The sequence below is a fragment of the Pseudopipra pipra genome, chromosome 7 (genome assembly GCF_036250125.1).
Source record: "Pseudopipra pipra isolate bDixPip1 chromosome 7, bDixPip1.hap1, whole genome shotgun sequence".
NCBI classification, from domain to species: Eukaryota; Metazoa; Chordata; class Aves; order Passeriformes; family Pipridae; genus Pseudopipra; species Pseudopipra pipra.
In genome coordinates, this window is record NC_087555.1 from 17,184,398 (window position 1) to 17,212,181 (window position 27,784).

Genomic DNA, 27,784 nt, shown 5'->3' on the forward strand with positions numbered 1-27,784 from the left:
GCCAGATGTTGGGAACATTTTTAGGGAATATTTTTCCATTCACCATCTTCTGAAAGCTCTTGAGCCGACCAAAACCTGAGCTCCTTAACACTTACTTATACTCAGCTTTGCATTTGTTGTGTTTCTTGGAGTTGTTTGGGGGTTTTTTTTGTTTTGTTTTTTTTTGTTGTGTTTCTTTTTCTAGCGAGCAAAGACACGAAATCAAAGCCTACACATTGCAAGCACGCAGTGACTGATATTTTTTAAATCAACATACGAACGTCAAATAAAATGACACACATATTCCTGACAGCTTGTAGTAGAAAGATTTTTTTATCACTTACCATTTACGAGTTGATTGGATGAGGACGCCCAGTTTAAGCCACAATATTTTACAACATTTTTTTTCCTTTCTCTCTTTTTTTTTTTTTCATTCAGTTTGTCAGACTGTGAACATCACACAACATTTTATCAATTAATCAATTGTTTACAGACATTTATAAATTGATTAGGTTTACATGATTTCCCGGCCCAGTCTCCACTCTACCCCTAAAAAAATTTAAAAAAAAAAAAAAAAGGAAGGGGAAAAAATGGAGGAAAAGAAAGAAAGAAAACCAGGCAGGCACACACAAAGACCAGAATATGGTAAAGAAGGTACACCAGTCCAAAAAGCTGTGGATAGAGAAGGATCAGGACACCAACCTGGATCTCTGCGTTAAACATTTGTAGAAAACCAAAGGAACCGCAGTAGTTTACAGAGTTTATTGCATTATACATGCAAACAGAACATGCACAAGAAGGACAATTTGCTTCTGAACGACTACTATTCCACATATGCACCACAAGGAAATGTCTACAATGGAGAAGAAGGAAATATTCCATTTTACGAAGGACAATCTCTAAGTTCATTTGCGAGAATAGTTACATTATAATGTGCTTCTCTTTCCCCCCGCCCCCAGTTTCCCCCTGCTCTTTTTCTGAAAGTATTGAATGTACTCAAAATGTTATGGTCCGTGTAACAGCCCCACATAAATACCATTTTGTTAGTAAAAACATGAAAAAGTCACATTGCTTGGATGTTCGACAGTTCCAATAAGTTAAGACCAAATGATAATATTCAATAATAGTTACCCTGCATTACGATGAGAACAAAAATAAATTACACGTGCTAGGTTTTATATATACTCATCATAGTAATACATATTCACTTGCAGCGCTAAAAGAAGGACGAAGAGTCACATTCTATCAGAAAATAAAACAAAACAAAACAAAAAACTGGAAAATGCCGGGTTTTGCCAGAGTCTCTCCTGCTTTTAGCAAGTGGCGGTGCTGTGCCCACTCCTCACTGGTGTCCCCCCGGGGTTAGGGTTTAAGAGAAGGTCAGATTAGCGGTCAGTTCCCGGATTCGGTTCTCTCTGCTCATCTTCTTGAGCTTCATTCTGCGGTTTTGAAACCAAATCTTGACCTGCCTGTCAGTGAGGTTTACGCTCTTACTGATCTCTAGACGGCGCTCTCGAGTGAGATACATATTGAATAAGAACTCTTTCTCTAATTCCAGTGTTTGGTGTTTAGTATAAGGACACCTCTTCTTTCTGCCACTCTTTGCAGTTAGCCAATTGCTTGTTGGAGTATCAGACTTGATTTCCTCTATCAAAATCAAAGAAGAAGAAAAAAAAATCAAAAATACCTCAGGCTGTTAGAGTGTACCCTTGGCCATGACCCCTTCTGTGCAGTGTCTGGCAGATATGGTGGATGTGGGCATTAAACACGGTTCGGGTAAGGTGTGGACACAGGGAGGGGACCTGCTGCCAGGCTGGGCTCTCCCGTCCCCACGCACGGCACCCTGCTCTGTGGCCGCCCCGCTCTCCTGCCCCTGCCAGTAAGGGTCTCTCAAGTTTTCGGCCGGCGTTTAACATTTCAACAGTATTTAACCTGCTATCCGCCCCATGAACACATCTTAACGGGTCTAGCCTCGCCATGGCCGCCTCGGGCTCCCACGACACTTGCCACCAAAATATTCCAATTACAAAATAGTCACACACTCTATTTTGAAGCAGCATCCCCACACACATCAGCTGAATCACACGAGCACACCTATAAACAGATATAGACAGTTTCCCAGCCAGAATGATATACAAGAAATTTCCACCCTCTGTCTCGGATTTTTTTTTTCCATTTTCCTTTTAGTTTTTTTTCCCCCACCAGAAATAAATCTGTCCCACATCAGCCTAGACCTGGGCTACTAAATATAATTCAGATAAAGCAATTCTTAATGCATACTTAGGGTAAAAATCGACCTAGAGGTTGCAAAGTACATTTTGATAAGAAAAAAAATCCCGTTTTTGGATTCTTCGATACACGCCGTTCAAAAGAAAGGCTCTAGTGCACTTTCAGAGGGAAAATAAAATCAGATTACCACCGCCCTTAGTTTTCAAAAGCATTTCAAAAGACTTTTGGACCAATCTAAGGTTATCTAAAGCACCACATTGAAATATTCAACCTTTGGACCAGGCAGATAGCAGGCTGCTTCTTTCATTGTGCATTTGTCTCGAACTTTACCCAGCCTTGTAGCACCTATTCCTCACCTATTTTAAGAGGATAGTAATTAACTTTAAATGCAATCAAACCGCAGTAAGGCTCAGCGGAAAAAATAAAAAAGGCGAAATACTAGGAGAGAAAAAGTTGAGGTGGTCGTATTTTACAACCTCCAGACCTGCTTTTTTAGAGGTATGGGGCTGCTTTTGGCTGTTGCAGCGCATTAGGGAGCACACGGCTATATTCCCCGCATCACAGAGGCGGTCTGCATGCACGGGAGAGGCAGATCTCTACGGAAAATGTTTGGACCATTTGGTGTGGCATTTTTGCCTGCCAAAATCTTCAGAGAGACAGCACCTGCAGCCCGATACTCCTTAGCATTAAATGTGATGGCTGTGATGCTCGTTAGTATATTCGAGCGTGCTTTATGGTGCTGGCATGTTGGAGTTACACCACGGCACGGCTTAAACTCGGTAATACAGACCTTTACTCTCCTTCTCCTGGACTTCTGGGCTGGACACGGAGCCTTCAGGCAGACAGCTCCGCTCCTCTTGCAACGTGGACTTGGGCTCGGGACTTTCCACTTGAGAGACTTTAGCGGTGCTGTCTTGGTTGTTCGGGTTTTCATTCATTTTCTTTTCCAGCTGAAGTTGAGCAGATATCTGCGGTTTGGAGCTGCCGCGAGGGTTTAACTGTAACATTACAGTTGAACTCGTTTCAGGGCTATTATTGTACTCTTGGGTTTTCCCAGTGGCGTAGGTCTGGCTCAGTCTAAAATATCCTGGGACGGGAACCTCGGGGTTCTCAATGGGGCATGATTCAGACACCAGCCTCTGGTAGGAAGGGACGTCTGCAGAAATGAGTTTGGATCTCTTATCGGAATACATGCAGCAATTGCTTTCTTCCTTAATATTTGTAGTGAAGGAACAAGTGGGGACCTGCTGTGTAACAGGTTGCTCTATTCGACAAGATCTGTTCGGGTCTGTCCAAGTGTCTACTTGAGGTATATAAGGATGTACATTCATACCCATATTTTGGTGATTAACTTCTCTCTTAGCCAGAGACGGAAGGAGTCCACAGGTTTGCATCCCATACGTCCCAATGTCTGTGCTAGGTGGCATATACATGCTGGCGCTGTTGGAGTAGAAACTGTCACTCCTGCACGCACTGATGAGAGAATCTACTAAAAAAGTATTAGCGGCAGGAGAGCTGTTGGGAAAGGACATTTTGGGGCGGAATTTGAGGAAGAGAGATTGTGTCCTTTGTAGGCTGACATCTCTAGGAAAACATTCCCGTTGTAATTGCGGATGCCTCCGCGCTACCACATGACAGGCGGGCCCAATGGCAGCGCCCGCCGCCCCGCCGCTGACGCGCCCCGCCGCTGACGCGCCCCCGCCGCGCCGCCCCGCCGCGCCCCGCCGCGGTCAACAGCGCCCCCTGCGCCCCCGCGCCGGCACCGCACCGCCGCACCGCGCCCGCTCCGCGCCGCCACCGCACCGCCACCGCGCCACCGCGCCCCCCCCGCGCCGCGCAAACACCGCCGCGGCTCCCTCCGAGGGCCCCCCCGCCGCTGACAAGTGCGGGGGACAAAAGGTTGCGGGATTTATTAATGCGTATTAAGGAGAATCAGGGGGCGATCAATAAAAACCCCTCATCTGCATTCTCGGGCTACTCGGTAATTTTCTTGCTTCTGAGGCTTTTTCAAGAGTTATACCCTCTGTTGCCGCGCACGGGAAGATATTTTATTAACAAATCAATCGAGACTTTGTAAAGGATAAGATTAATAGTTAAGATTTAGCATAATGGCGTTCACGTTATGAATTATTGAAAATTATACTATTGATTTTTTTTTTTCCTCGCTGCTAACCGAGAAGGTCAATTTTTGTTTTAACACAAATCGTCAAATATTAAAAGGTGGACTTTTGTCATAGCTCGAATTTTATAGGGAAGCTACATTCCTCAAATTATTTTACAATGCTCTCTCCAGACCGCCTGGAGAGGGGGTGGTGGGAAAAAAGTAAAAAAAATGGGGGTTTCACTTACTCGGGAAACCGAAAGCACCAAAAAGATAATTTCTCCTTCTGTAGTACTGCTCATTAAAAAACATAGAAACCGATATCCTCAGTGCAACTCCTTCAAGCAACTTTTTCTTTTTCTTTTCTTTTTTTTTTTTTAAGAATGATAAATTCATCTGTATTGTAAAATAAACAAACAAACAAAAAGAAAACAACCAACTGAAGGCAACAGTAACTGTCTACGTGGTAGTCCAGAGTTTTTCGTCTCAATGTTTTAAACCTGTTTTACTGTTTTTCCTCCCACTTCTTGGTCGTATTTACACCACAGTTACTACATTTTAAATAGTGGCTGTAGAAACTGGTTTTATTACTCTTTATCTTTTTTTTTTTTTTTTTTTTTTTTTTTAAGTGTTCTCAGATTGGAGTATTTCTTATCAGGGACTAATGATGCCAAAGACTCTCATCCATACAAAGTGAACTTGTTGATAATTTTTGTTTCGGATTCATTCGCTTGCTTATTTTGGGCCTTTCTACCATCAAAACACCCTTTCAAATCCCCAAGAGCAGTCAGCACTTGAAAGGATTAACAGAGAATTTAAATGCATCTTTCGCACAGTTACAAACAAGCGTTTTCCACCAACGTGGATTTGAATTTTCCTCTGTTTCCTGACATTTGGATATTTTGCACTTTGCCGTACACTTTACGCTGCTGGTAACAATAACCCTATTTAAAATTTCGCGGTGGCAATGAGACAGACCTTTTAAAACCTTATCGCAGCTGTTCAAATACAACATCATTGTCAGGTTAAGAGCCAGTGCCTTTTATAGCTGCAGTCTCCAGCTCCTGGGTTGCCGGAGAGTTTAAATATTACCTTCGCAATATTCGCTGCTCGCGAGCCCTTTCCGCAGCATCCTCTGCGCCTGGCGCAGCCCCTGCCCTACCCGGGCACGCTTCGCCGCCGCCGCGGGCTGAGCGCAGCCACGGGCGCTGCGGCGCGATTGCCATGTAAGATCATGATCAGAGCCATGGCTAAGACTCGCCTGAGCCGGGAAAGAAGCTGCGGCTGAGCCCACGAGCTCCCTCCGAGCGCCGCGTCCCCCCCTCGCCTTCTAGCAATTTCCTCCTCTTCAACAACAGCCTGGACAACCCACAGAGTTTAAAGAAACAAAATACTATTTTTCTTGACGCAGTTTAAGACTTGACTATTAAATCTAATCAGGAATTTTATGCCCATCAAATGGCTCTTTCATAATCTTTATTTACACTGTAAGAAAAGGGGGTCCCAGAAAAATCCCAGCTGAAGTATCAGCCCAGAGGTTTGCGGCGGGTTTCGCCCAACAGTAAAGTTAAAACAATAAGCAAATGCTAAGCTGCTTTCCACGCTGGCCTCGCTGCTGCTGCTGCTGGAAGAGCTGAATTCTGGACTCCTGATTAGACTTGAGGGCTCTTTGATTTTTTGTAATTGAAAATATTAATTTCGTGCATGTCACTACACGGAAACTCAGATGACTGTTGAGATTATAATAATTTAAATATTGTGTTCGGAATTGGCAAACGGCTCCATAAGACCCTTCCCTCACGGTAAATCATGAGGGTTTTAAAAAGGAGCAGCAATTTTTTATTGAAAATGAACAGTAGAAAGTTTAAGTTTGATGTAAATAGAAGTTGAATAAACACGGGAGAGCCACTGGGGAACTGGGGACTTAGGCTCTGGGCATTTAATGTCACTATTGTTTTAAATCATATTAAAATGGAATAAAGTAATTAACATTAATAAATAAATCAATATTGTGCAATAAATGAGATATATAATCTACATTAATACGAAGGTTTTGCTCTCAGAGCCCCATATTTTCCAAACGAGGGTGGAAAAATGCCCCAACCAATGGGTCCATGCAGATGTAAATTACTGTTTGTAATAAAGCATAGGTGGACATTACAGTTTTCTCCTCTAGCAAATGTCAGGGCTAAAAACTGGAGGTTACCAGTCGTGGCAGCAGGGCTTAATTTTCACTGCCTTATCTTCCTAAACCTTATTACTGGTGATATGATTATTTTTTGTCTCAGCTGCGCCGAGCATTCTCATAGTTGCAATTTGCTGTGTTTGTGTCTCATTATGTGAGGGGGATGGGAGAGAAGTACGAAAGAAACTATGTATTTTGCAGATGCCTTCAGTAACAGAGGTATTACGAGAAATGTCTTCTTTCAAAAACAGGCTGGAACCCAGGAAGTTTTTAGTAAATTTCCTTTGATTTACTCGATTTCAGTATTTTATTTAGAGTGTATTTAAACGCGCAGACTGTATATTTTATGCCACACTGTTAAATTGCAGGGAGACTGAAGAATAGTTTTATTTAAGAAAAAAATTGGCTACGATATTGTGCCCTTTCTTCTTTTAATAATGCAACTGTCACGTTGCCCAGATCTCTATATGCCATATTTTCATAGAAAGAGTCGGCGTCTGGGCTGAGGGTTCAGATTCCCTGGATTTTTTTTGACGGAGGGCGGGGGACAGACACGACACACTGCTGACATTATGCATTTCCCTAAATAGGAAAGCTTATGAGATAAACAAAATAGCACGCTGGCCTTTTCTTCAAAGGTGTTATTTCTGAGCGTAAGGATCGCACCGTAGCATTGACTGTACTCTCAGCTTCGCCCGAAGCCTCAGCCCTTCCCCTATTGTATTTCTATATTTCTGTGAACACCAAAGTGCATATCTGGTGTGATGAGATTTTACGGTGTATATTGGTCGCCCATCTAGACCTCAGCCTCGGTATTTGGGCTTCACATTTATCTTTCGGCATATTCCTACCGCATTTATAGTTTAATCGGAAAATAAGCAAGTGCCTTTTTCGTTCTCCGTAAAGGACAAGCCCAAAGACATTTGGAAATAGCTCACAACCTTTTGTGTCTAAAGGAATTAAACAGAGAAAAGGATAAAAAGGAAAAGTAGAAGAGGTTGTAGACAGAATCATTACATTTACACGATGGTTCAAAAAAAGAAGAAAGCGGCATTTCCGTATTCTGGTGTATATATATAATTTTTTTAAATTAACACACATCCTGGCTCCCATCACTCGTTTACGTGCTCTGAGATCGGCCTCACCGTAATTGCGAGGGATTAAAACACCTCGTATGAAGCCTGATGGGCTTGGGGTTGGTGTGGGCTCTCGCAAGGAGCACTCTTATGCCAAGAAAAACAAACACAAAAACTTCGCTAAACATTTCCCCCTCGAAATGAGTATCTCCACCGAGAGACCAATGGATTTTCCTCCGGGATACGGCTGTGCCTGCAAGGGCTACCTCTGGCGTCAGGGATCCCAAGGATTTCAGATTGTACAATGCCGTTTTATTACCGACGGAAAGGCTATTTCTAGGAAAGTGTTAACAATGAACTTCTGAAAAAAAAATACCCCAACAACCCAGCAGACAAAGTGCCAACAAATGCTTTCATGAGACACGGGGCTCTAAAAAACGCGGAATATGGCTGAGCACACACGAAATAGATTTTGATGAATTCTACAAATAAGCAGAAAGCAGCGAAATCCTTTCTTTCCTCAGATTCTGATCAGAAGTGCACACTGGAGGGAAAAAGTAAAACAAAACAAAACAATAACCAAAAAGATAGAACATGTTCTGTCGCTGGAGAATGTCCAGGGAATTCATAAACTTCACTTTAATTTTCTAATCTCTACTTTCATTTTAATAGAACTCCATAGTACTTTTAAAGAGTGGAATTTCATTCAGCAATGCCTGGCAAGGTGATGTTAGAAGATTAATAATATCTTCTTTTCTCTTTAGTCTCTCTGTCTGTCTTTAAAAAAATAAACACTCCCAGGAGCTAACGTTAATCTCTCCTTTAAATAAAATATGTTTTTAACATTATGTTTTCTGTATCCAGCGATTTATTTAAGAAAAGCCTCGAGTAAGAATCAAAGATAAATTGTGGAAACGCGTGGTTTTACATTACTTTTGTTTCACCCGCTTTAAGGCTCTCCTTAAAGGATAGATTTTCGTTCTAGGGAATGAATTCTGAATATCTCAGGGTTTGGATTTTTTTCTTTCTTAAAATTATGGGTAGTTTTTTTTTTTTTTTTTTTTTTTTAAAGCTCGGATGTATTATAAAAGATTATGACCAAAAAAAAAAAAAATCTTTTAAAATGGCATATTTCTCCAGCACGTCACGGTTATGGGTTATTTGTTTAATAAATCTTTTTGATGCTTTATTTTCTCATTTGGAAGGCCCTGAAATCTTATCGTTACTTATATATTAGATATTTTATTAGCAGTGGAATTATTATTAGGGGGAAAAGAGACTGGAGCACCAGAGGCTGCGGCATTGCAGCGCCTGGGCGCGCCCTCCTGTGGCCGTTGCCCGCCAGGCACCGGGAATTTTCTCCTCTTCCAGGTCTTTCTCCTCAGCTAAATTTGCTCTCAATCTTGGGTTTCTTCTTTTCTTTTTTAATAGAAACTTAACACTGCTATCATAGAGCATTTTTTTAAGATGAATGTTAGGGTGTTTCGGTTTCCGCGGCCTGCTTTTGCGGTATCTTAGCATTTTGAAGGCATATTAATACGCTGAGAGAGATTATTAAAGCACTGCAAGGAAGAGAAAAATCAAATCACTGGCTCTCGCCCTGTGGATTCAGGATCGGGAGACACGCAAGAATTTTTCTATAAGGTCAGGCAAAATTCTAGGAGGAATTCCACGCGACTTCGCGCATTTCTAATTAATGGTCTTTGTGGGGAAAAGTACATCCGCAGAAAACCTGCATAGAAATATTGTCTTTCTCCCTAAAATACGAGGCATTTCCTAGAGCCCACGTTTTTATTTTCTTCTAAGCAAAAACCTTCTTTTTCTTATTAGTTAAAAATAATAACAATAATAATTAAAAAAAAAGAAGAAGAAGAAAGAAAGAAAAAGAAAGAAAGAAAGAAAGAAGATGTTTGGGTCGAATTCCCAGGGTGCGGAAGAGAAAGAGAGGGAAGTGAGGAGCCCCCTGTGCTCCAGCTGGCGGGGACCGGAGCCGGGCACGCTCACTGCACGCCGCCGAGAGCTCACCTCGACCCAGCCGGGATTTTCTTTGCGTTATGATGCATTTGCTAATATGGCCAGCTATGCGGTAAAAAGTGTGTGTGTGGCTGTGCGTGTGTGCGAGAGAGAGGGAGGGAGGGAGAGAGGAAGACAGAGAGTGGGTGGTGGTTGAAAATAACAGAGGAACCTTAAGGCGCCTAATTATTCAGAAAGGTTAAAGGTGATGACCTTGACATTTTGGAAGTTCAAAGGCATACACTTATGTTTTTCTTGCTAAAGTGTTTAAAAAATTTTTTTTTAGTCATGCCTCCCTCTTCTTCTCTTTCTCGATTTTTGGAATTCTCGGGTTTTTCCTGACTGACTTGGCACTTTTGCCTTCCCTGCGTGCGAGCGAAGCGAGAGCCCCTTCGTCCTATTCAAAAAAGGCAAATTCTTTTCTCACTCGTCGCCTTTATTGCACACTGCGGAAATCTCTTTTTCACCCACCAGAAGGTGTATAATATAACCCAATTAAGCTGTTTAGAACCTCGGGGTTTATGGTGTTGTCTAGACAGTTCAAGGTTTTGTAAACAGCCCAGCCAGGTCACCCAAGATAAAGCGGCGAGGAGCGGAGCGGATCTCCACCGGGTGCTGGCCCCCGGCGGGGCCCGCCGCGGCCGGGAAGCGGGCTAAGCTGAGCTCCCACCAGCGCCGCGCTCCGCTCGCCCTGCCCGGCAATCATATTTAAGAGGTCCACCCTCTGCCTCCAAAGTGCTGGGGGTTTTTTTAGTTTTTTTTTTTGTTTTTGTTTTTTTTTTGGTGCCTTTTTTTTTTTGGCCTTTTTTTTTTTTTTAACCTCCACTGCCAATTGTTTATAGCTCCCTCTTGTCTGACTCGCTCTGAGCCCTCGGTCTTTCTGCCTTGCCCTTCACTAACAAGTAAACAATCATCGACGGTGGGGATTCTGGGCTTATTTGGAGCCTGATCAGTTAAACAAAAAAGCCTTTTTCGCTGTTTATAGTAACTGTTGTACCATCAGAAGTGATGGTCTGCAGACAGCCATGTTGGCTCTGTCTCACAGCGAGGGGAAGGTACGAATACCTACAAAGGGAGAGTTAGGCATCTAAACTATTACTTAATTAAAATTCATTTAAAATAACCCGACTAGGCTTCCTCCCGTTATTATTTAACTGAACTTGGCTCTAGCCCGGGAAACGCTAGGATCTTTCGGAGATGGAAATCCATACAGCAGTGCACGGAAGCTATAACCTTAACTTTACTAGAAACAATTTATTCACATGAAAAAGACAGTGGCCCATGCTTTTGGATGACAATAGAAACATATATATATATATTTTATATATATAGCGAGCGCACATTTACCATCTCTTAAATAAACCGCATTCACTTAAAGGGAGGAAATTGTTATCCTAGCTCAAAAGCAACAACAGAGCCCCCCTCGAACTCAATGAATTGTAAGTAAAAACTACCAGACACACTGCAGGTCCATTGCTGGTACTGTGGGAGAGGAAAAAAAAGCACCTTTGGCGAAAAACACTTGAGAGTGGACAGTTGGATTTACTCTAGTTTCCCCTTATCAGGAATCTGCTCCGCCAAGCCCTGAAATCTCCAGTGGCCATTCAGTGTGTGGAGTTGCACATGAAAATGAAACTTTGAGTTCCGCAGGGTGGATGTGTCATGTAAACCAATTAACTTTTGCATTCAGATGATAGGACAGAGAGACCAAACTATTCATTGTGTTTCTTCTTTCTTCCTTTTCTCTTGCTTTCTCTCTCTTTTTTTAATATATTTTTCCTTTTTTCTTTTTTCTTTTCTTTTTTAATTTTTTTTTTTTTTTTTTTTCAGAACAAGGGATTCCCAGTGAAATACTGGAGTCGATCTCTGTTCAGTTTCTTTTCTTTCATCCTTCGATTCTGGAACCAGATTTTAACTTGCCGGTCAGTGAGGTTGAGCATTCTGGACAACTGCAGTCTTTTCTCTTTGTTTATGTACACGTTGAAGAAAAATTCCCGTTCCAGTTCTCTTATCTGATATTTGGTATAGGGACACCTCTTTTTCCTTGATCGCTGGGGAATTGCTGAAATTCAAGAAAGAAGAAACTTATTTACGCTTCTGCTACGAACATGCTCAGCTAGGAATTGATCAGAGTCTTTGATAATATCCCATTGCCTGGATAGCAGCCCTCTGGCAGTTCAAAAAATATTCCTGACGCTTATAATCTCCGGGTGATTTAGCAAAAAAAAGCCAATATTTCCCAACTTCTCCTTAAAAGAGAGCTCTTCGAGCAATACAGAGAGATATTTAAATGGGCTGGAAAAATTCCAAGTTTCTCAAAGTCCTCTCACGCACACCCCCCGCCCCAAACAAATGAAGATCTTAAGCTCTACACCGAAGGCAACTCTGAGCACTACCTGTGAAATCTCTCCGTCTCCCCCCGACAAATCAACAATTTAATAACAATTAATATCCTCTTCCAAGAATACCTTAAGCCCACCTAAATTGGTTTCCTATCGTAAACACGCTTTACAACGGTAAAGGAAATCTTATAGGATATATAAAATCCTTTGGATGCTTATAAAATTGCACATAAAATGCGGCTTGACAAAGTGTTGGCCTTGTACTCTTGCCCCCAATTTACTACTGATACCTACCTGAACTGTTGCTCTTCTCTGCAACAGCCTCACCAGAAGGGGAATCGGCGCTGTTTGCTGGTGTCACTTTCTTCTCCTGGCTGGAAGGTGTTTTACTGCAAGTGTTGTTCTGGGCTTTCAAGTCGCCCTTCTCCGCGTCCCCCTCGCCCTCGGAGTGCTGCTGGTACGGGGGTCCGGGGGCTGTCTCGTAAAACTGGTCGAAACCTTGCGGCAGGATGCCGTTTCTCCCCACCGAGCTGTAGAAGTTGGAGGCGGCGGGAGACGGTCCGTGGTGGCCGCAGACAGGGTCCGTTTTGAACAACATTTCCGTCCTCCTGTTCGCAGGCTGCAGAAAGTCTCTGTGCATCACCTCTTCAGCTGAGTAATAAGGAGCATAACTGCCCCTATACTGCCATTTGCTGCACTCTAATCCGTATTCCCTGAATGCTACTTCGCGCACAGGTTGAACATGAGGTAAATTAGAAGAATAAGGAAAAGTCATTTGACAGGACGACGACTGAGACAAAAAAGAGGGTTTCGTCGAGAAATCTGAGGGTGAGACGTAATAAGCGCACCCTGGCAGATACATATTGGATGTGCCGTGACTGCAATCGTCAAACTCAGTCATGTCTTCTTTTTTGCGATTGCAAGGAACCAGGAGGCTTCAATGCATTGAACAAGATCCATCTATTGCACAAGAGGGTTTGGACAGGATCAACTAAGAAAAAATCCCCACCGTGTGCTGACGTGCAATTCATCTTGATTGATTCTAGTGGTAATTATGTCACGTGACGCGATGTAGAAATGTCCTTATATCTATATCAGCCCCTCGGAAAGGCTCCTAAGATCTCTCCAAAGAGCCCTCCCAGCACGGGGAGGCGAGCGCGCCGTTTGTACAAATATAGCCGTTTTTTCCTCTCATCCTCTCACCAGGCGATGTGAGATACACGTAGGTGGTGCGGCGGATCACCTGGGGCCGCGCCGCCCGGGCAGGCGCCTGCCCACCGCCGGAGCCCGGCGCAGAGCCCCACGACGAGCGGCCCCCCGCCCGCATCGCCACCCGGCCTCCGCGGACAGCCAGGGGGGAGCACTGCCACCGTCGGGGAAGGTGGCCCTGGGGGCGAGGGGTGCGGGTTCGCCTACGGGCACCCTCGGCTCGGAAACGTGATCGCTCCTACTTAGAGGGAGCGATATTCTCCGGCCGCCGCTCACGAAGATGATAAGCGGGTGGGTGATGTTTCACTCAGGAAAGCCAAGTCCCATTCACACGCTCGAGAGTACAACCGGATCTGCCCGCCCGGCTCCTGCAATCCACAGTTGGCATCAAAACCGGTCACGAAATTCAAAGCCTGAGTTTCGACCACCTCGTTTTCCCTCGCTTATAAGCCCAAACACTGCGCGCTTGTATCAGGGCGCCAAACTGAAATGAGAAATACGCAAACAGAACATCTCTCAGCAGCCAGGTTTATGAAAGGGAGACACTTTCGTGCTCTTCTGGAAGGCAAAGGGCTAGGGCAGGAAAAGAGGTCCACCAAGCTCGGTTTCCTTGGGAAGCAGAGCAGTACACAAAGTGACCTCTGTTCCCCTGCCTCCAACTCCCACCAAAATGTTCATTTTCATTGGAAGGGAAAAGCAGGACTGGTAGCAGGCGACACGCACAGCAGCCGCCAGCCCCTCTCCCGCCCTGCCTTCGAGGGCTCATTTTTGCCAATTTTCATTTTCTCCTCGAAATATGATTTTTTATGGACAAGCACAAACAGAGTCGCAGACTGAAAAGAGAATAAATAATACACGCCATTAATAGCCCTATGCTCGAGCAATTCCTCATTCCAGAAACATTTGCCAGCTCTCTATGGGAATGCCTTTTTTCCGCCACTGTACAGCATAGCCAGGATAGCCCCACCACATGCAGCTCTCCAAATAAACCCGAAATCAAGACTCCCCCAAGCCGAGCAGGGCCGCCTCCGGTCACCCCGGCAATGCCCGGGCGGAGGCTCCGGCAAGTCAACAGGCCCCACATCACCTCCACAAAGATCAGCGTCCAGGTCCCACAGCAAGCAGAGAGCCCAGCAGGTGGGGAACCGGCCCCAGAGAGCTGAGGGCAAGCGGGGAGAAGACCCGTGTGTTCCTCGGCTCCTCGAGGTGGCGATGCCCCCTGAGGACCCGGCTTCGCTGCGACAAGCGCCTCCGGCGCGCCCCCGGCTCCATGATGCGGAGAGGCTCCGGGGGCGGGAGCCCTGCAGCCCGGGCTGTGCCCCGCACCCTGCCCCCCGCCCCGCCGTGGCCACCGGAACGGCCTCTCCTGCATCCCCTGGCTCCCCAGAGCAGTCGAGGGCTGCCCAAGGGGCTTCCGTACCTCAGCCCGGCTTGCCCTTACTAAAAATAAAAATATAAAGCCAGGCAGATATTATGGAACTCATTCCTTCACCCCTGCCTTTCTTTTTTTCTTTGTACAGTATGCTATTTTTTTTTTGCCTTGGTGCCTCGCTCGCAAAACACCTGAAACGCCAAACATTGCTCCCAGCAGATAGACTCTCGCAAGTTATCGCTAGAAACCAAAGCGCAGGACCACCATTACTTCCCTTAATCGGCTCTCAAGACCCCTCGATTCTGCTGCAACAGACAAACAACCTCCTAAAAATGATGTCTGCGCAGTTAAAATGGCTCCTGTGTCACTTACCACCCTGGACCTTGCAGCAAAGCAAAGCAGGTCTCCGTTTAGATTGTGCCACCCCCCCAGGTTTCTGATCGCCTATCTCATCAGAAGTGGTGCCTCTGGGAATCTATGGAGCTTCATTGTCTTTACCGTCAGACAACTGGTTTCGCCTTTGTCAGAACGCTTCACCTTCCTTTCGATGCAACAAGCCTAGCATCAATTTTGGCGCAGGAGCCAACCGGTTTCAACTAATTCAAGTTCAAAGACATGGCGACGATTTGTTAGTACGAAAACAGCCCTTTTAAGAAACAGTCCTTTAAAAAGAGATCTAATCTGGGAAATGTGAGGCAAATACCACAGCAGAGACCCCGTTGGAATAAGGTAGAGCTGGAGATCCCCGTCTTCCAGAGCATTTTTGCGCTGGGGTCGGTTCCCAGCCCAGCTCCGAACATTACAGTAGCCCCCCCCCCCTTCTTTTTCTTTCCCTTTTTTTTTTTCTTTTTCCCTTACGCAGATTAAACAGCATCGAAACATAAATGTATATCATGTACACAGTCAGACGAATACTTTACCGTTAGGCGTCTTGAAACATCTGCAATCGTTGCCTGGAATCACCAAATATTCAGGTCCAAGTGACATTTCCAAATGCTCTCCGTGAAAATTAAGGCGACTTGCGTAACGGTTGGGTTTAAAAATATACCCGATCCGGCTGGAGAAGAGGCGATATTTTTGTGCCACCCAAGATAAGACACTAACTTGACCTTAACTTTGTTATGGCGCCCCTAGTATCTGGAGAACGTGAACAGACACTGTCTAGCAGCTCTCGTAAAAACCGACTGGAGAAGAGATTCTGAGTCATTTCATTTATTGCCACTACAGTTCTGCAAGAAAGCTTTTCCTCCCTGCCAAACTTTAATTATTTATGCTCTTTTAGGAAGCACAAAGGCATCCAGAGCCATTCCCAAGAAGCCGAGTTGCGCTTGCAGCCTTATCAAACGAGAGGGAATGGCGAGCCTTCTCGGAAGGGCTTTATCACGTTTAGGCTGCAGTGGGAATGCAAAGATGTTTATGTTTGAGTAAATAAAGGGGTGGACGGTCGCCTGCATGCTGCGGGGGGACGCGGGCGTGGGAGCAGCAAGCGGGTGCCCGCTGCTCCATCCCGCCCCGCATACACCCGCAAAGCCGGAGCAGGGGGCGAAATACACCTGATAGGACACCCGAAACAATCCAATCGAAGGGCGTTGAGTACATCCACCTCCTTCGGGTGCATCTCCTGCACGCCCACCCGGCATGTCGCACACGCGTGTGCACACATGTGCCCAGGGGGCAGCTCGGGTGGGTGTGCGCAAGCAGAGCCGCAGAGGCAGGGCGCGCCCCGCATCTGCAGCTCTGCCACGCGTGTTGTGCTTCCCCACGCCCGAACGACCATCCTCACCCCCTGCTTCAGAGGAAGGGATGAAACCTGGAGCATGTCACGCGTGAAATCATGCACCACTTTCTACCACCGATGTGTCTATGCACAGCATGAGCCCACAACTGTGTACGTCTGTGCGTGCACACGGTTACACACAACGGGCGCTGCTGAAATAAGTGCATCTACACATATACACAGACACATACAGAGATACGTAATACACATACTTTCGCACCAAATCGCAATTTAGATCCTACCTCCTCTGTTTTTTCTCTTTCCGTAGGCGATTTAGACTAGGAGCTTCACAATAAGCTATCATCGTGGATCGGATGCATTTAATAAATAATACATTGCCTTTCACATGTCTTCACCCGGGGTTCCTCTTCGGATTTCACATCACCCATGTAATAAAGGGACGAGTTTCAGTGGGGAGAACTAAGACAAGAAAGAATGGCGTAAGGGGTCCATTTCTCATGGACTGTAGCCGTCTGACTAGTATTCCAGGAGAGAATAATAAAAGGGGCTTTATCTGGTTTTTGCTTTTCTCCTGGCTTGCATCATTGAGGTTGCTCCTAGTTTTTTTAATTAGGGAATGCCACTGGATGAAGAGACCCTTATTGTCCGCAATGCGTCAGTTCCCAGCACAGAGGCTGAATGCCTCGAAGATTTGGAGGAACCCAGGAATGGTGTCTATGGCTGTAGATGTCTAGGTACGCATCCCTTGCCCCTGGGGAACTCTAACCCGGCGAGGCTTCGTCCTCGCTTTCTCTCTGGCAGCCACCACGCCATGAGTGAGGTAGGGTTTTTTTCTGCGTTGGGCAATGCGGTAAGAGCGGCGAGACACGCGTTGGGCTGGTTTTCCCTCTCCTCACGACACACCACCCTAGCGTTATCTTTGGGGCTCTCTGAAAAGCTTTCGGGAAAATGGCTGCACCTCTGTCCGCCTATAAATCCGGGATTTACCTCCAAACTCATCTGTCTACCGTGCCCTTGTGAGCAGAACTTGCTGCACAGGAGTGAGTAGGAGCGAAGTTCAAATATGCCTCTTTATGAAATAATGAGTTTATTGCCTTCAGGAAGGCTATAGCCTCGTGTAAGTAGGTAGCAGCTTTGTGCCGTCCCTTGTAGTTGTTTAGCCTTGTTGCATACGCCACGAACAACCATATCTGAGCCTACTTTATTTACCAGAAAACAAGGTGGCCTCTGCCCCTTCGTTAAGGATCAGATTTAGATGGAAATTGCGGCCAAAAGGGTTTTTAATAAGAAACAAAATTCCGTGAGATTTTTTTTTTTTAGAATTTACATTCTGAGGTAACAGATCAAGGCAATGTCTAATTTCCTCTGGCCCTGCAGCTCCGGCCAGTCTGACTGCTCTGGTGCTGCAGAGACGGGCGGCTCTCGGCAGAGAAAGCTTGTCATCAAGATGCGGGAAAAATGGATCTCATTCTCGTCCCAAAGCAGTAATCAAACGGCTTGAATACTGCTCCCAGCCCCTCTGATTGGGTTATCCTCTGAAGTTTATATCTGGGCAAAAACCCGAAACTGTTCTCCCCTTTCCCTCATAAAAACCTAAGCGGAAATGGCCGTGGGGACAGAACCTCAAAATAATCAGTCCCACCAAAACCTCCGTGCTCTCCAGTCTCCCGCGTCTACAGCACCCTAGAGGTGAGACGGGGCCCCCAGCTTCCCTCCAGCCGTGACCCAGCCTGGGGCCCTGCCCCGGCACCGCCCGCTGCCTTTCGCCTGTTTAGGGCAGTGCTTGGACAAGGCCAAAGTCAGGAGCGCTGGAAGGGCAGGGCCCGGCCGGACCACCTGAGAAGGCACCGGCGCCCGACCCCACGGCCCCTCTGCGTCCGCGGGCCCCCGCGGTGCCCCGCAGTGCGGCGAGGGGCAGAGGGGCGGTTTTTCCCGAGGGAGGACCTTCTCCGCCGTGCCCGGGGAGCAGCCCTGCCCGCGGCCTGGGTGCTGGGACCCCGCTGGCGGGCACACACGGCCCCCCGCCCGTGCCGTGCCGTCGGGACGGGCCGCCCCAGCGGAGCCGAGCTGCGGGAGCGGCCGGCGCGGAGCCGGCGCTCAGGTTACGCGCGGCTTTGCGCGGGTGTCACGTGCCCTCTCCGCCGGTCTGCGGTCGGATCTGCGGCTCTGGGGGGTGTAGGGGGGAAGGAAAGCGGGAAAAGGAGGGGGGAGGAAAGACTATAGAAAAAGGTTTATTTGTTAACCACTTTCCCCATCGCTGCTCGAGCAGGTTACTCCAAACCACAAAACAAGCCGGCGCCGCAGGCTCGCCCTGGTGTACAGGGCAGCAGATGAAGGGAGCAGCCGGGATTCACAGAGCTGACGTCTTTACTAGGGCGTTATTCCTTTATTTTGCTGCAAAATGATGTTTACATACAGATAACAGAAATCGATCTTATTTTAGCACCGCTTGTTCTCCGGGGAAAGAGAGGGTAAGATGCAGGAGAAAATCTATATAAATGGAGAAAGAAAGATAAAAAGCTGATAATACATGTTTCCGTTCTAGTCCGTCTCATCATCTTCTTGGCTAAGAACTCAGCCTTTGCCAATTTCCGCGGGGATCCTACGCGTTTCGAGAACTTGGTTTAAACGGTAAAAAGACACACTCCCCGCGTTTCAGTCGCGCGTACGCTCTACTCTAGGGGCGAACACTCCGGGCACAAGTTCATGCAGAAACGGGCGGACTCTGCTCTAGTACATAGAAAGAGCCTGCTCTCGCATTACTACTCTTTTCTTTTTCATCCGCCGGTTCTGAAACCAAATTTTAACTTGCTGATCGCTTAAATTCAGTCTGTTCGATAGTTCTTTCCTCTTCTGTCGGTTAATAAACTCATTGAGGAGAAACTCGTTTTCCAATTCAGCAATTTGTTGTTTTGTGTAAGGTTTCCGTTTCTTTCTTGATCTCCCCTGGGTGGGGCACCAAGGCAAACCTACAATAAACACGTCGATAATTTAGTGGATCAAGTCTGGGTATGCAAATATATGAATATGCACAAAATCCTGCAATAACAGGGCTAAACTGGGTCGGAAAATTGGGCAAAGCACATCCAATAGCACAATTTCTATCTAACCTCCGAGCCTGATTAAGCGATTATCGCTCCGAAAAGGTTACAGGGGGGTTACAAAGTAATTACAGAAAATCTTAGAAAGCAAGTATAGCTAGGTCGCTTCTAAGTAAAGCGAGATATTTAAGGCATACCATCCTGCACTGAAGGTCTGAGGCATGACTGGACTGCTGCGGGCTGAACTGTCAGGTTCAAGTTGACGGAATTCTTGATGTCCTCCTTTAAGCTTGAATTGCAGGAATTCACTTCAAAAAGAGCAGCCGAGCCGTGCAAACTTCTCTGCAGGCTCGAGTGGTCATACTTTACGGGCTTTAAGTTGGCTGTGTGAGTAACAGTTGGGTCATTTGCAAAAGATTGCCTCTGCCTGCATCTCTCCTCTTGTTTGGAGCTCGCATCGTGGGCGTAATATTTACTGTTGTCTTCCAGGCATTCCTTGTTGCCGTTGGAGCTGATGTTGATTGGAACGGAGCCGGGGAGGTAAGGCTGCGCCGCGCCGCCGAACGCGTGGCTCTGCGGCTGGGCTGCGCACGAACTTGAGCAAGTCCAGGGGATCGAGCTCCGGGGGTAGGAAATGGTGGGCAGAGCCGCCAATTGACTGCCATTAGCCCGCAAATTAGGAAAATAAAAGGAATCTGGAGATTGCAAATTCAAGAGAGAACCAACGTAGCCAGATCTGTAGAGACTGCGATCACACATTTCCAACAAAGGACTTCAGCTGTTCTTACAGCGGTATTTAGTTACAACAGGGAATAAGCGGAAAGCCTGAAACGATTGGACGAAACTTAGCAGACAGGTTCTTCAAAGCCGGTAATTTCAGCACCGCCTCCAGCGACCGAGCCACAGAGTTCCCCCCCCTTTTTTTTTTTCCCTTCTTTTCACCCCCCCCCCCCCACTTTTTTAAAGTCTTATGATAACACTTGAAATATGAAAATACCGAGCTTGCAAGGGGGAGGGGAAACATGGTCTCCACTTCTATAAAAGTGGCCAGGGCGGGCTGGTTGAGCTGCGGCGCCAGCGGAGAGATGAGAGGAAAACAAACATTTGCCGAGAAGACAGGGCAGCCCCTGGTGCAGTCCCCGTGCCGGCAGTGCCCCCCGGCTGGCAGTGCCCGCCGGCTGGCAGCATCCTCTGGGCCAGAACGATACCCACGGTAAGAGTGTGCACCGAGGACTGGGAATAACCTGTGGTGGCTATGCGATGTGAATATTCAGGGCACACGTATGTATTTCATATGCTAGCAATTAAAATCTTAATCGATCGGATATCACCAGCATTGTCATTCTAGCACACTAATGACCAGTATTCTCTTGGGTCCGCACGCCTGCCCTTTTTACACCTTTTACCTTTCATCTACACTCCGAAGCGTTTTTGGGTGAACAACGCTTCTAAAACTCGGAGTCTGTTTTGTCCTTAAAATACAATCAAACAAGCATCAACAAACAGAGAATAACAACAGCAACAACACGGAATTACTCAAGCAACCCCGATATTAATTAATTAATTAAATAAATAAAATCGAAATACTTCAAGAAAGAAAATACCAGACTCTGCAGCAGGAGGGGTGTGAGTGCAGCGGTGGGCAAAAGAGAGTCAGCCTCAGGTGGGTACCCCCCTGCCATCTCCCAGGTTGCGTGTGAGAATAAAATGATCCCTTACAGCATTATTACTGTGTTATTTTGGGAAGTTATAAGTAGTTTTACATTTTTGATAGACCAAACAAGAGCCCGGATATTCCATTATCTGTCCCATTTCCCTCGTAGCACCAGAGCAAGTAAAATCATATCTGAGAGCATCCTCAGAGGAGATTGCTTGTGTCCTTTCCCAAACCATGCAATTCGCGAGACAGTGGACTTCCCACGGAGGAAAGGCAAAGTCTCGTGTGCTGCACCTAAAGGCACTCGCGAGGAACTGGAGGGCTCGAGGAGGGGGTACCCACAGGCTCCGTGCTCCCGGCCGCTCTCTGCACCGCCGCCCCACTGACCTGCGGGACACTTTGGAGGCCCATCCGTCATCCAGACCGGGCATTTCTGCTCTCGGCCTCTTTCCCAAGAGGATCTCCCCTGGTCTGTGCGAGCCCGGCGTCAAGAGAAGCCTAATGCCCGGACTTCGCCACTTTCATTACCGCGGTTAAAAACTTGTAGGGTTAATTTTGCGTGTTACTCTCCTGTTAATCATAGTTTTAACCTTGGTTTTATTTCTAAGCCGAGATCAGAGACGTTGCCCTTCTTGACATTCTCCTAATCAAATTCATCTTTCTGTTTAATGGGAAATTGGGGTAAATTCTGCAGTAATTTCATTGCTCTGGAAGAAATCTTTAAATGATTGCCCTCTCCTAGACCACACAGGACCACACAAGCACCGCTGGAGGATATTGCTGACCACTGCTTTTAATTTTTATTGTTTGAGTTATGTCTACCAATTGAATCTCCCACTTATTAGCTTACTTGTATTCTGACTTTTTGTTCCCTAAGAGGATGGGCAATAGGTTTTTTTTCGTAGTTGCCTTTTACGAAAAAGCTGACTCTGATTTTCGGTTCTCGGAGAGAGAAGGAACATTTTCAGTTCAAAGACTATATTTTCGTCCGCAATAAACACAAGGAAGGGATGTGAGTTCCAGTTACCGGAAAGAAAGGTGACACTTCAAACTAATTTTATGGGGTTAGAGAAAACAGAGCTTTCAATTAATATTCAATTCATCTGTAATTGTTAATTAATTAAAAGAAATCAAAACCTAGAGTAGTTGGAGACAGTCACAGCTGCAGAAAGCGATGTTTATATTTCAATCTGCAAGGAAAAGCATTTACAACAGAAATATCTAGTTCCCGAGGCGACTGGCCACGGAGCGGAGCACAGGGAGAGCCTTGGACGGACTTGTGCTGCTTTTTCCAGCCACAGCCGGCTGCTGGTTTGGGGGGGCGGCGTGTTACTGCCGCGGGTGTCCCCCCGCCTGTGTCTGTACAGGAAATATCACCACTGAGGAGTAAGTAGAGCGACCCGGAGGGCTGCTTTCACACGCTCCTTTCCGCTTTTTTTTTTCCCCCCTCGTTTTTAAATAGGCATCCGGGTCGGCCTGGACATCAGAGCTGACCACACGCTATAATTTCACTGGCATATCCTTCCAGTTTACAGACGAAGGTTGCTCTGCGTGTGTCCGAACAGCCTCCCTCGCTCATTTATCACTCGGAAGCGTGGCTCCCGAAGCGAGGGGAAGGTTTCTCGTGCCTATGCCGGGAGCTGTCCAGGAGATGGCAGGATTGCCTCAGACATGGCTGGGAAATCGCGCTGCCTTACAGAAGCCAAGCAATGTGGCTCATTGCGCCACTGAGCATTTGCAATTCATTTTGTCGAGGTACATATTAATTATCTGTAATAACATGCGCTACATTTCAGGTGAATCATCATGTCCTTTTCTCTAAACATGGACGACTGTGACCGGCTGCAGCTGGGGCTGCGCGGCGGCAGCCCAGCCCCAGGACCGCGTACAACTGGCATTCTGGAAGAGTCCAAGGTGTAGCCAAGGAGGTTTTGAATAACGCTCACTAATGCCCCAGCTCCAGGCTTAGAAAACCCTTTTAATCTACACCGGTAGGTAGACGGGCTGATGTGCTCCGGCTTCACTGTCCTCCTCTCTGTAGCTGCTGCCTTCTTAATGATTCTCCATCTTCTTATGAAATTAAAAGGCGACTCCTCTCCATCTGGTACCGATTTGCCAGACAGTTCGGGTTTCCTCCTGCCCTGAAAAAGCGGCTTTGGCCGTGGCAAAGCTGCACCTTCTGAGAGCACGAAGCCCGGCAAAGCCAAAGGTTAAGTCTGGAAGGAGGAAGAGAACAGCCCGCGATGGCTCCGGGGCCGGGAAACAAAACAGCTCTGACAGTGCCCGGCCTTCCATCTGCAGGGAGACTCAGTGGGAGGAAAAACCTCTGCAGAATTAATAGGAGTATGTGTGGGTGAGTGGGGGTGCCAAGGGGGAGAAGAAAAGAATTTAAAACATTCGGAGAAAACAAGGCTGCCTCGGCAGAGAGGGCTGTTCCAGGTGCGTAAATGACGTGTACCACAAGTGTCCTGTTATCCCAGAATCAAACAAAAATGCACTTCGTGATAAAATCCGAAGTGCTCAGAAATGGACTTTTTTCGTCCGTTCGGGGAAAACAAACGCCTCAATTACCGTGAACGTGCAAGCGGAGTAGAAAGAGGAAGGAATAGGGCGGAGGAGGCGGGAGATAATCCCCCTATGGAACCAGCCGGTTGCGGAGAGAACGGAGGGGCGCCGTCCCAGACCGCCCCATAGCCGGGGAACCGGCAAGTGCCGGTCCGCTTTGGAAGGGGAGAACAAAGAGGCCGTGGGCCGCCCTCGGCCGCCAGGCATCGGGCAGGCCGAGCAGGGCTCAGAGGAAGAGGGGAGACACAGACTTTCCCCTGCCTCCCATGACAACATTTCTCACTGGCAACATTTCTTTCTTCCTAAAAACTCTTTTCCATCGGCAAGGGACTCTCGGATACCCCTTTCCATCCTTAAATGCACCTCTTATCGTATCTACCTCTCATTTCCCAGGAACGGCGTCCTATAAGTGCCTCTGAGAAGATCCCAGGCAAGCCTGGAGCCCGCGAAACCCCTTCCTGCAAAAGAAGGCGAATTTCTTTTTCTCTTTTTATATATATTGAAAAGAAACCATTTTATTAAAGGCGGTTCAGGAAAAGATTTGCAACATCAGTAACAGTTGGGAAGTCCAGACTGTATTTCCAACACAAAAGCAGATTTTAAGACAAATGAAAAAAAAGATATGGTTTATGGAGAAATAGACTTATCGCATGTCTTACCACATACAATGGTAATCAAAGTGTTTAGAGTAATAGTATATTATAATAAATAATACTAGTTTGGAACACACATTTTAATAATTAGACGAGGCACATTAACAGAGAGGAAATCACTTCTCTCTCCTAGTAGTTGACTAGCGCGTCTGATCACCCTGTGTATATCATAACATGCACACTAGATTTAAAATAATTACAAAATCGACAAAATCCTAGCCTTTCGGCCCATATAAATTATGGTATCTTTTGAACTTCCTTATTTATTGCTTCTGTCATTAACACCCGCGGGTTTTTTTTGTAAATTAAAAATTAACAATGAACTTCACTTATCCAAGCAGGTTTGTGGGTTTTTTAGCCTTGGTGGTTTTTCTGTTTTGGGGTTTTTTGTTTGTTTGTTTGTTGGTTGGTTTTTTTTTCTTTTGGCGGGAGGAAGGAGAAGAATCTTTCGCTGGTCCGGACAAACAAGATAGAGCGGATATTTTACCCTAGGTCTGCGCAGGTCCGTACACACCTCTGTAGGGGCAGCCTCTCCTCTGGCTGCAGGGCGAGCCGGCCAATCCATCACGCCGAAAGCGCTGCCCCCAGGCGCCCCGACCTGAATCTCCGCGGAGCGCCCAGCAGCGCAGCCCCCCGGCCGGCAGCGCCCGCCCGGGACCAAAGTGCCCCTTCCTGGGAACAGACGGTTCCCTTTTCAACCGGGCATTATGGAATCCTTTCACTGAAAACGAAACTGCGGCAAAGAAAAACCCCAAGCCCAACCTCAAACCCAAACCTGCGGAAGTGGGGAGCGCGGTGGGACATACCTGGGACTCTGTGCCCCCTCAACAGCTCAGAGAGATTCTCTCTCTCTCGAAGAGCAATTAAAAATTCTGCTGCAGCCAGTAACCCTCCACGTAATTCTCTCCGGTCCCACTGGACTAGGCGGGTACTGCCACAGGTCCATATTCCGGCTTTCTTGCATTTTCCGATTGATTTTTTTTTTCATTCGGCGTGTTTTGAAGTTTACAATACCAAATCAAAACTGACACTTTTTGACACTGGCTGTTGCTCAGAGAAAAAAAAAATTACAGAAAACCCCCCAAAGAGTTAAGCATTAAAGAAAGTTATAACTGTAGCCGTTCAACATATTTAAGTTCGTTTATACTGGCCTAGAGGGGAGAACAGAAAATATAATTAATATTAATATTATTATTATTTTCAAAAAGAAGAAACAGAACTATAATTCAATTCGAGGCTTGTCAACACTCTCTTACACTTACAGAAAAACGCTGACTTTCACGGAAAACAATTCCCGAAATTTCGCCACCGCTGGAAGAACAAAAAAAAAATTAAATATATTTTCAAGTCTTTCCAAGAGTCTTTAGCTGGTCGTAAATTGAGTTTATATATCCATCACTGTCCGCATTTAATGTATCAAGATACATTGTCTTTCAGTTTGGAGACTATTTTCTTATCCTTCACCCTCCTGTTCTGAAACCAAATGGTAACTTGTCTCTCAGACAGGTTTGTGGCTGCAGATATCCTTCGCCTCTTGTCCTTGTTAATGAACTTGTTAATGGCATATTCATTCTCGAGTTCTTTAAGCTGCAGTTTTGTATACGGCACTCGCTTCTTTCTCCCACGCCGGTAGACACACATATCGGGCTGGTTTAGTGCAACGTCCCCTATTGTAAAAGACATTATGTGAAAAATTAGAATTTTATTACAGGCATTTAAAGCTTAACCGATATTGTTGGGCACTGGTTTTCATGGGCAAATAAATAATGCCGGGCTGTTTACAGTTTATTATTATTTACGCTACCACATTATTTGCACGTTAGTAAGGCACCACCGAAGCCTTGATGGACTGTCATCACTTTTCAGGCATGCATCTCTAACTGACCATGAAGGGCGGCGGGGGCATTGGCTTTGGGGCCGAGAGCAGGTCTGTGCCCCAGCGCACACACAGAAATCGCTTTGGTGAGAGTTTCCCGGGTTTGTTTGCATGTGGTTTGTGCCTCTGTGCCCTCACTACTTGCAGTCTCTTAAGAGGTCTGGGGCCGGGTCAGTCGCCAGTCAGAGAGGTAGAGGAGCGCAAGCCTTTGAGCCATCGTCCTGAAAACTGCAAACGCGAATAAAACCCGGTCACAGAAGGAATCAGCAGAAGGAACCCGAGGCCTCGCCGGCGCCCGCGGGACGGGCGTCCAGTGCCCGGGCGCTAGTGGAGGAGAGATTCTGGGGTCAGTCCCGCGGGTATGGAAAGCAGAGGGTGAGATTTTCTCTGGGGTAAGGGGTGGGAAGGGGGGTGAGAAAAAGAAAATCCGCCACCCCCACCCTGCTCTATGCGTGTCTGTGCAGCGTGTCCAACTCGGCAGGCCGCCCCTGCAGCCCGGGGGGCGGGGGAGGGGACGAGCAGGCGGAGGAGGCACGGGGGAGTTCTGCTCAGACCATTTCTCCCCCTCTCGTACCTGGAAAGGACGATTTCCAGAAGTGTGAGCTCTGTGTCTGATCTTTGGCACAGTAAACCTGACTATTCCAGCCATTAGCCAGAGTCCAAGACTGATAGCCCTCCATTGATATGTATGTTTCGTGTCTCGGTTCCCCAGAGCCAAACGTTGAGACCATGTCTATGTACCCAGGAACGTGCTGGTAAGGGGTTGTGTAGCCCTGGTAGAAGGACACTTCCTTCGCCCTGGAGGAGACTTCATTGGCGGGAACACTCGTGCTGGTCAAGCTGGAGACGTCCATATACTTTTCCACGGGAAAGCCGCCAATGGAGGCATGGGGGGGAGACTTCAGGGCATTTTGCTGGATCCCAACCCCGTGGGACATCCTGCAGCTATAGTATCCATTGCCAAAGTGATACCCATAGCCCAGCGCGGGGGCGGCGGCCGGCGTGGCGGAGCTCGGGCAGTCCTTGGTCGGGGGGTCGGGCCTCGCCGCCGCCCCTGAGCGCTCCCCTCCGCCGGCGTAGGCAAACCCCGAGGCGGCGGCGGCGGCAGCGGCGGCGGCGGCCGCTCGGCCCGTGTGCGCCGCCCCGAAAACGGGCGAGGAGAGAAAATTACGGCACTGCCCGGAGGCTCCGCCGCCGCCGCCGCCGCCGCCGCCGCCGCCGCCGCTGCTGTCGCCGCGCAGTCCGTCCATCTCCCAGCTCCCTGCTTTGCTCATGGCCTTGCACATCGCGGGCGGCGGCGGTGGCGGCTCGGTCCCCGGCCGGGCATGATGCGTATGGTTATTTGCCTCCAACAGGTTGGATCCTGGCGGTACGTTTATAAAAACGAAGTCCAGGTTGGGAGGGGGGACGGGGGTGGGGGCGGCCGGCCCCAGATTAGTTTGCCTCAGCCCGGGGGGCTGCTCATAGGCTGCCGTCGGAACATGTGACCCTCCCGCTGCCCGCACTGCCCCTTTCGCCTCGCAGCCCCCCGGTCCGCACCGACGACGCCCCCCCTCCTCCGTCTATTCCCACCCCCGCGCCGCCGGCGAGCTCCCGCCCCGCCACGGCCCCGGCACTGGAGGGGGGGTTGGGCGGGCGGCGGTGATGCCCCTCCGGAGCAACCCCGGCCCCCGTTCCTTTCATCCCTCCCTTCCTCCTGCCCGCGGCTTCAAAAGGGCCAGCCGAGTACCACTGGACCTTTTGAAGAC

At 47.5% G+C, this 27,784-nt stretch overlaps 5 protein-coding genes across 5 annotated transcripts in view; all 5 read right to left on the reverse strand.

Moving 5' to 3' along the window:
- MTX2 (metaxin 2) overlaps nt 1-27,784 on the reverse strand; it is a 515,033-nt gene that overhangs the window by 98,337 nt on the left and 388,912 nt on the right. The window lies entirely within an intron of this gene.
- On the reverse strand, nt 956-3,855 carry HOXD10 (homeobox D10). Its single transcript, XM_064660775.1, has 2 exons — nt 2,999-3,855; nt 956-1,626 (listed from the first exon to the last, which is right to left on the reverse strand). The coding sequence occupies exons 1-2, from the start codon at nt 3,738-3,740 to the stop codon at nt 1,349-1,351; spliced, it is 1,020 nt and encodes a 339-aa protein (XP_064516845.1). The 5' UTR covers nt 3,741-3,855; the 3' UTR covers nt 956-1,348.
- HOXD11 (homeobox D11) lies at nt 11,410-13,022 on the reverse strand. The gene is made up of 2 exons (XM_064662050.1): nt 12,220-13,022; nt 11,410-11,645 (listed from the first exon to the last, which is right to left on the reverse strand). Exons 1-2 carry the CDS (start codon nt 12,824-12,826, stop codon nt 11,410-11,412), a joined length of 843 nt encoding a protein of 280 aa, XP_064518120.1. The 5' UTR covers nt 12,827-13,022.
- Nucleotides 18,458-20,119, reverse strand: HOXD12 (homeobox D12). The gene is made up of 2 exons (XM_064662051.1): nt 19,483-20,119; nt 18,458-19,213 (listed from the first exon to the last, which is right to left on the reverse strand). Exons 1-2 carry the CDS (start codon nt 20,042-20,044, stop codon nt 18,975-18,977), a joined length of 801 nt encoding a protein of 266 aa, XP_064518121.1. The 5' UTR covers nt 20,045-20,119; the 3' UTR covers nt 18,458-18,974.
- Nucleotides 25,549-27,406, reverse strand: HOXD13 (homeobox D13). The gene is made up of 2 exons (XM_064662053.1): nt 26,611-27,406; nt 25,549-25,827 (listed from the first exon to the last, which is right to left on the reverse strand). Exons 1-2 carry the CDS (start codon nt 27,320-27,322, stop codon nt 25,577-25,579), a joined length of 963 nt encoding a protein of 320 aa, XP_064518123.1. The 5' UTR covers nt 27,323-27,406; the 3' UTR covers nt 25,549-25,576.

Bases quoted from the DNA above. Each gene is read 5' to 3' on its own strand.
- HOXD11 (XM_064662050.1), bottom strand. From the start codon at position 12,826: ATGACTGAGTTTGACGATTGCAGTCACGGCACATCCAATATGTATCTG. The intron at 11,646-12,219 runs GTAGGTATCAGT...CTTGAATTTCAG, and splicing joins AGAGAAGAGCAACAGTTCAG to CAATTCCCCAGCGATCAAGG.
- HOXD13 (XM_064662053.1), bottom strand. From the start codon at position 27,322: ATGTGCAAGGCCATGAGCAAAGCAGGGAGCTGGGAGATGGACGGACTG. The intron at 25,828-26,610 runs GTACGAGAGGGG...CTTTTACAATAG, and splicing joins CTGGAAATCGTCCTTTCCAG to GGGACGTTGCACTAAACCAG.
- HOXD12 (XM_064662051.1), bottom strand. From the start codon at position 20,044: ATGTGTGATCGCAGTCTCTACAGATCTGGCTACGTTGGTTCTCTCTTG. The intron at 19,214-19,482 runs GTATGCCTTAAA...TGTTTATTGTAG, and splicing joins CAGACCTTCAGTGCAGGATG to GTTTGCCTTGGTGCCCCACC.
- HOXD10 (XM_064660775.1), bottom strand. From the start codon at position 3,740: ATGTCCTTTCCCAACAGCTCTCCTGCCGCTAATACTTTTTTAGTAGAT. The intron at 1,627-2,998 runs GTCTGTATTACC...TGATTTTGATAG, and splicing joins CCAGGAGAAGGAGAGTAAAG to AGGAAATCAAGTCTGATACT.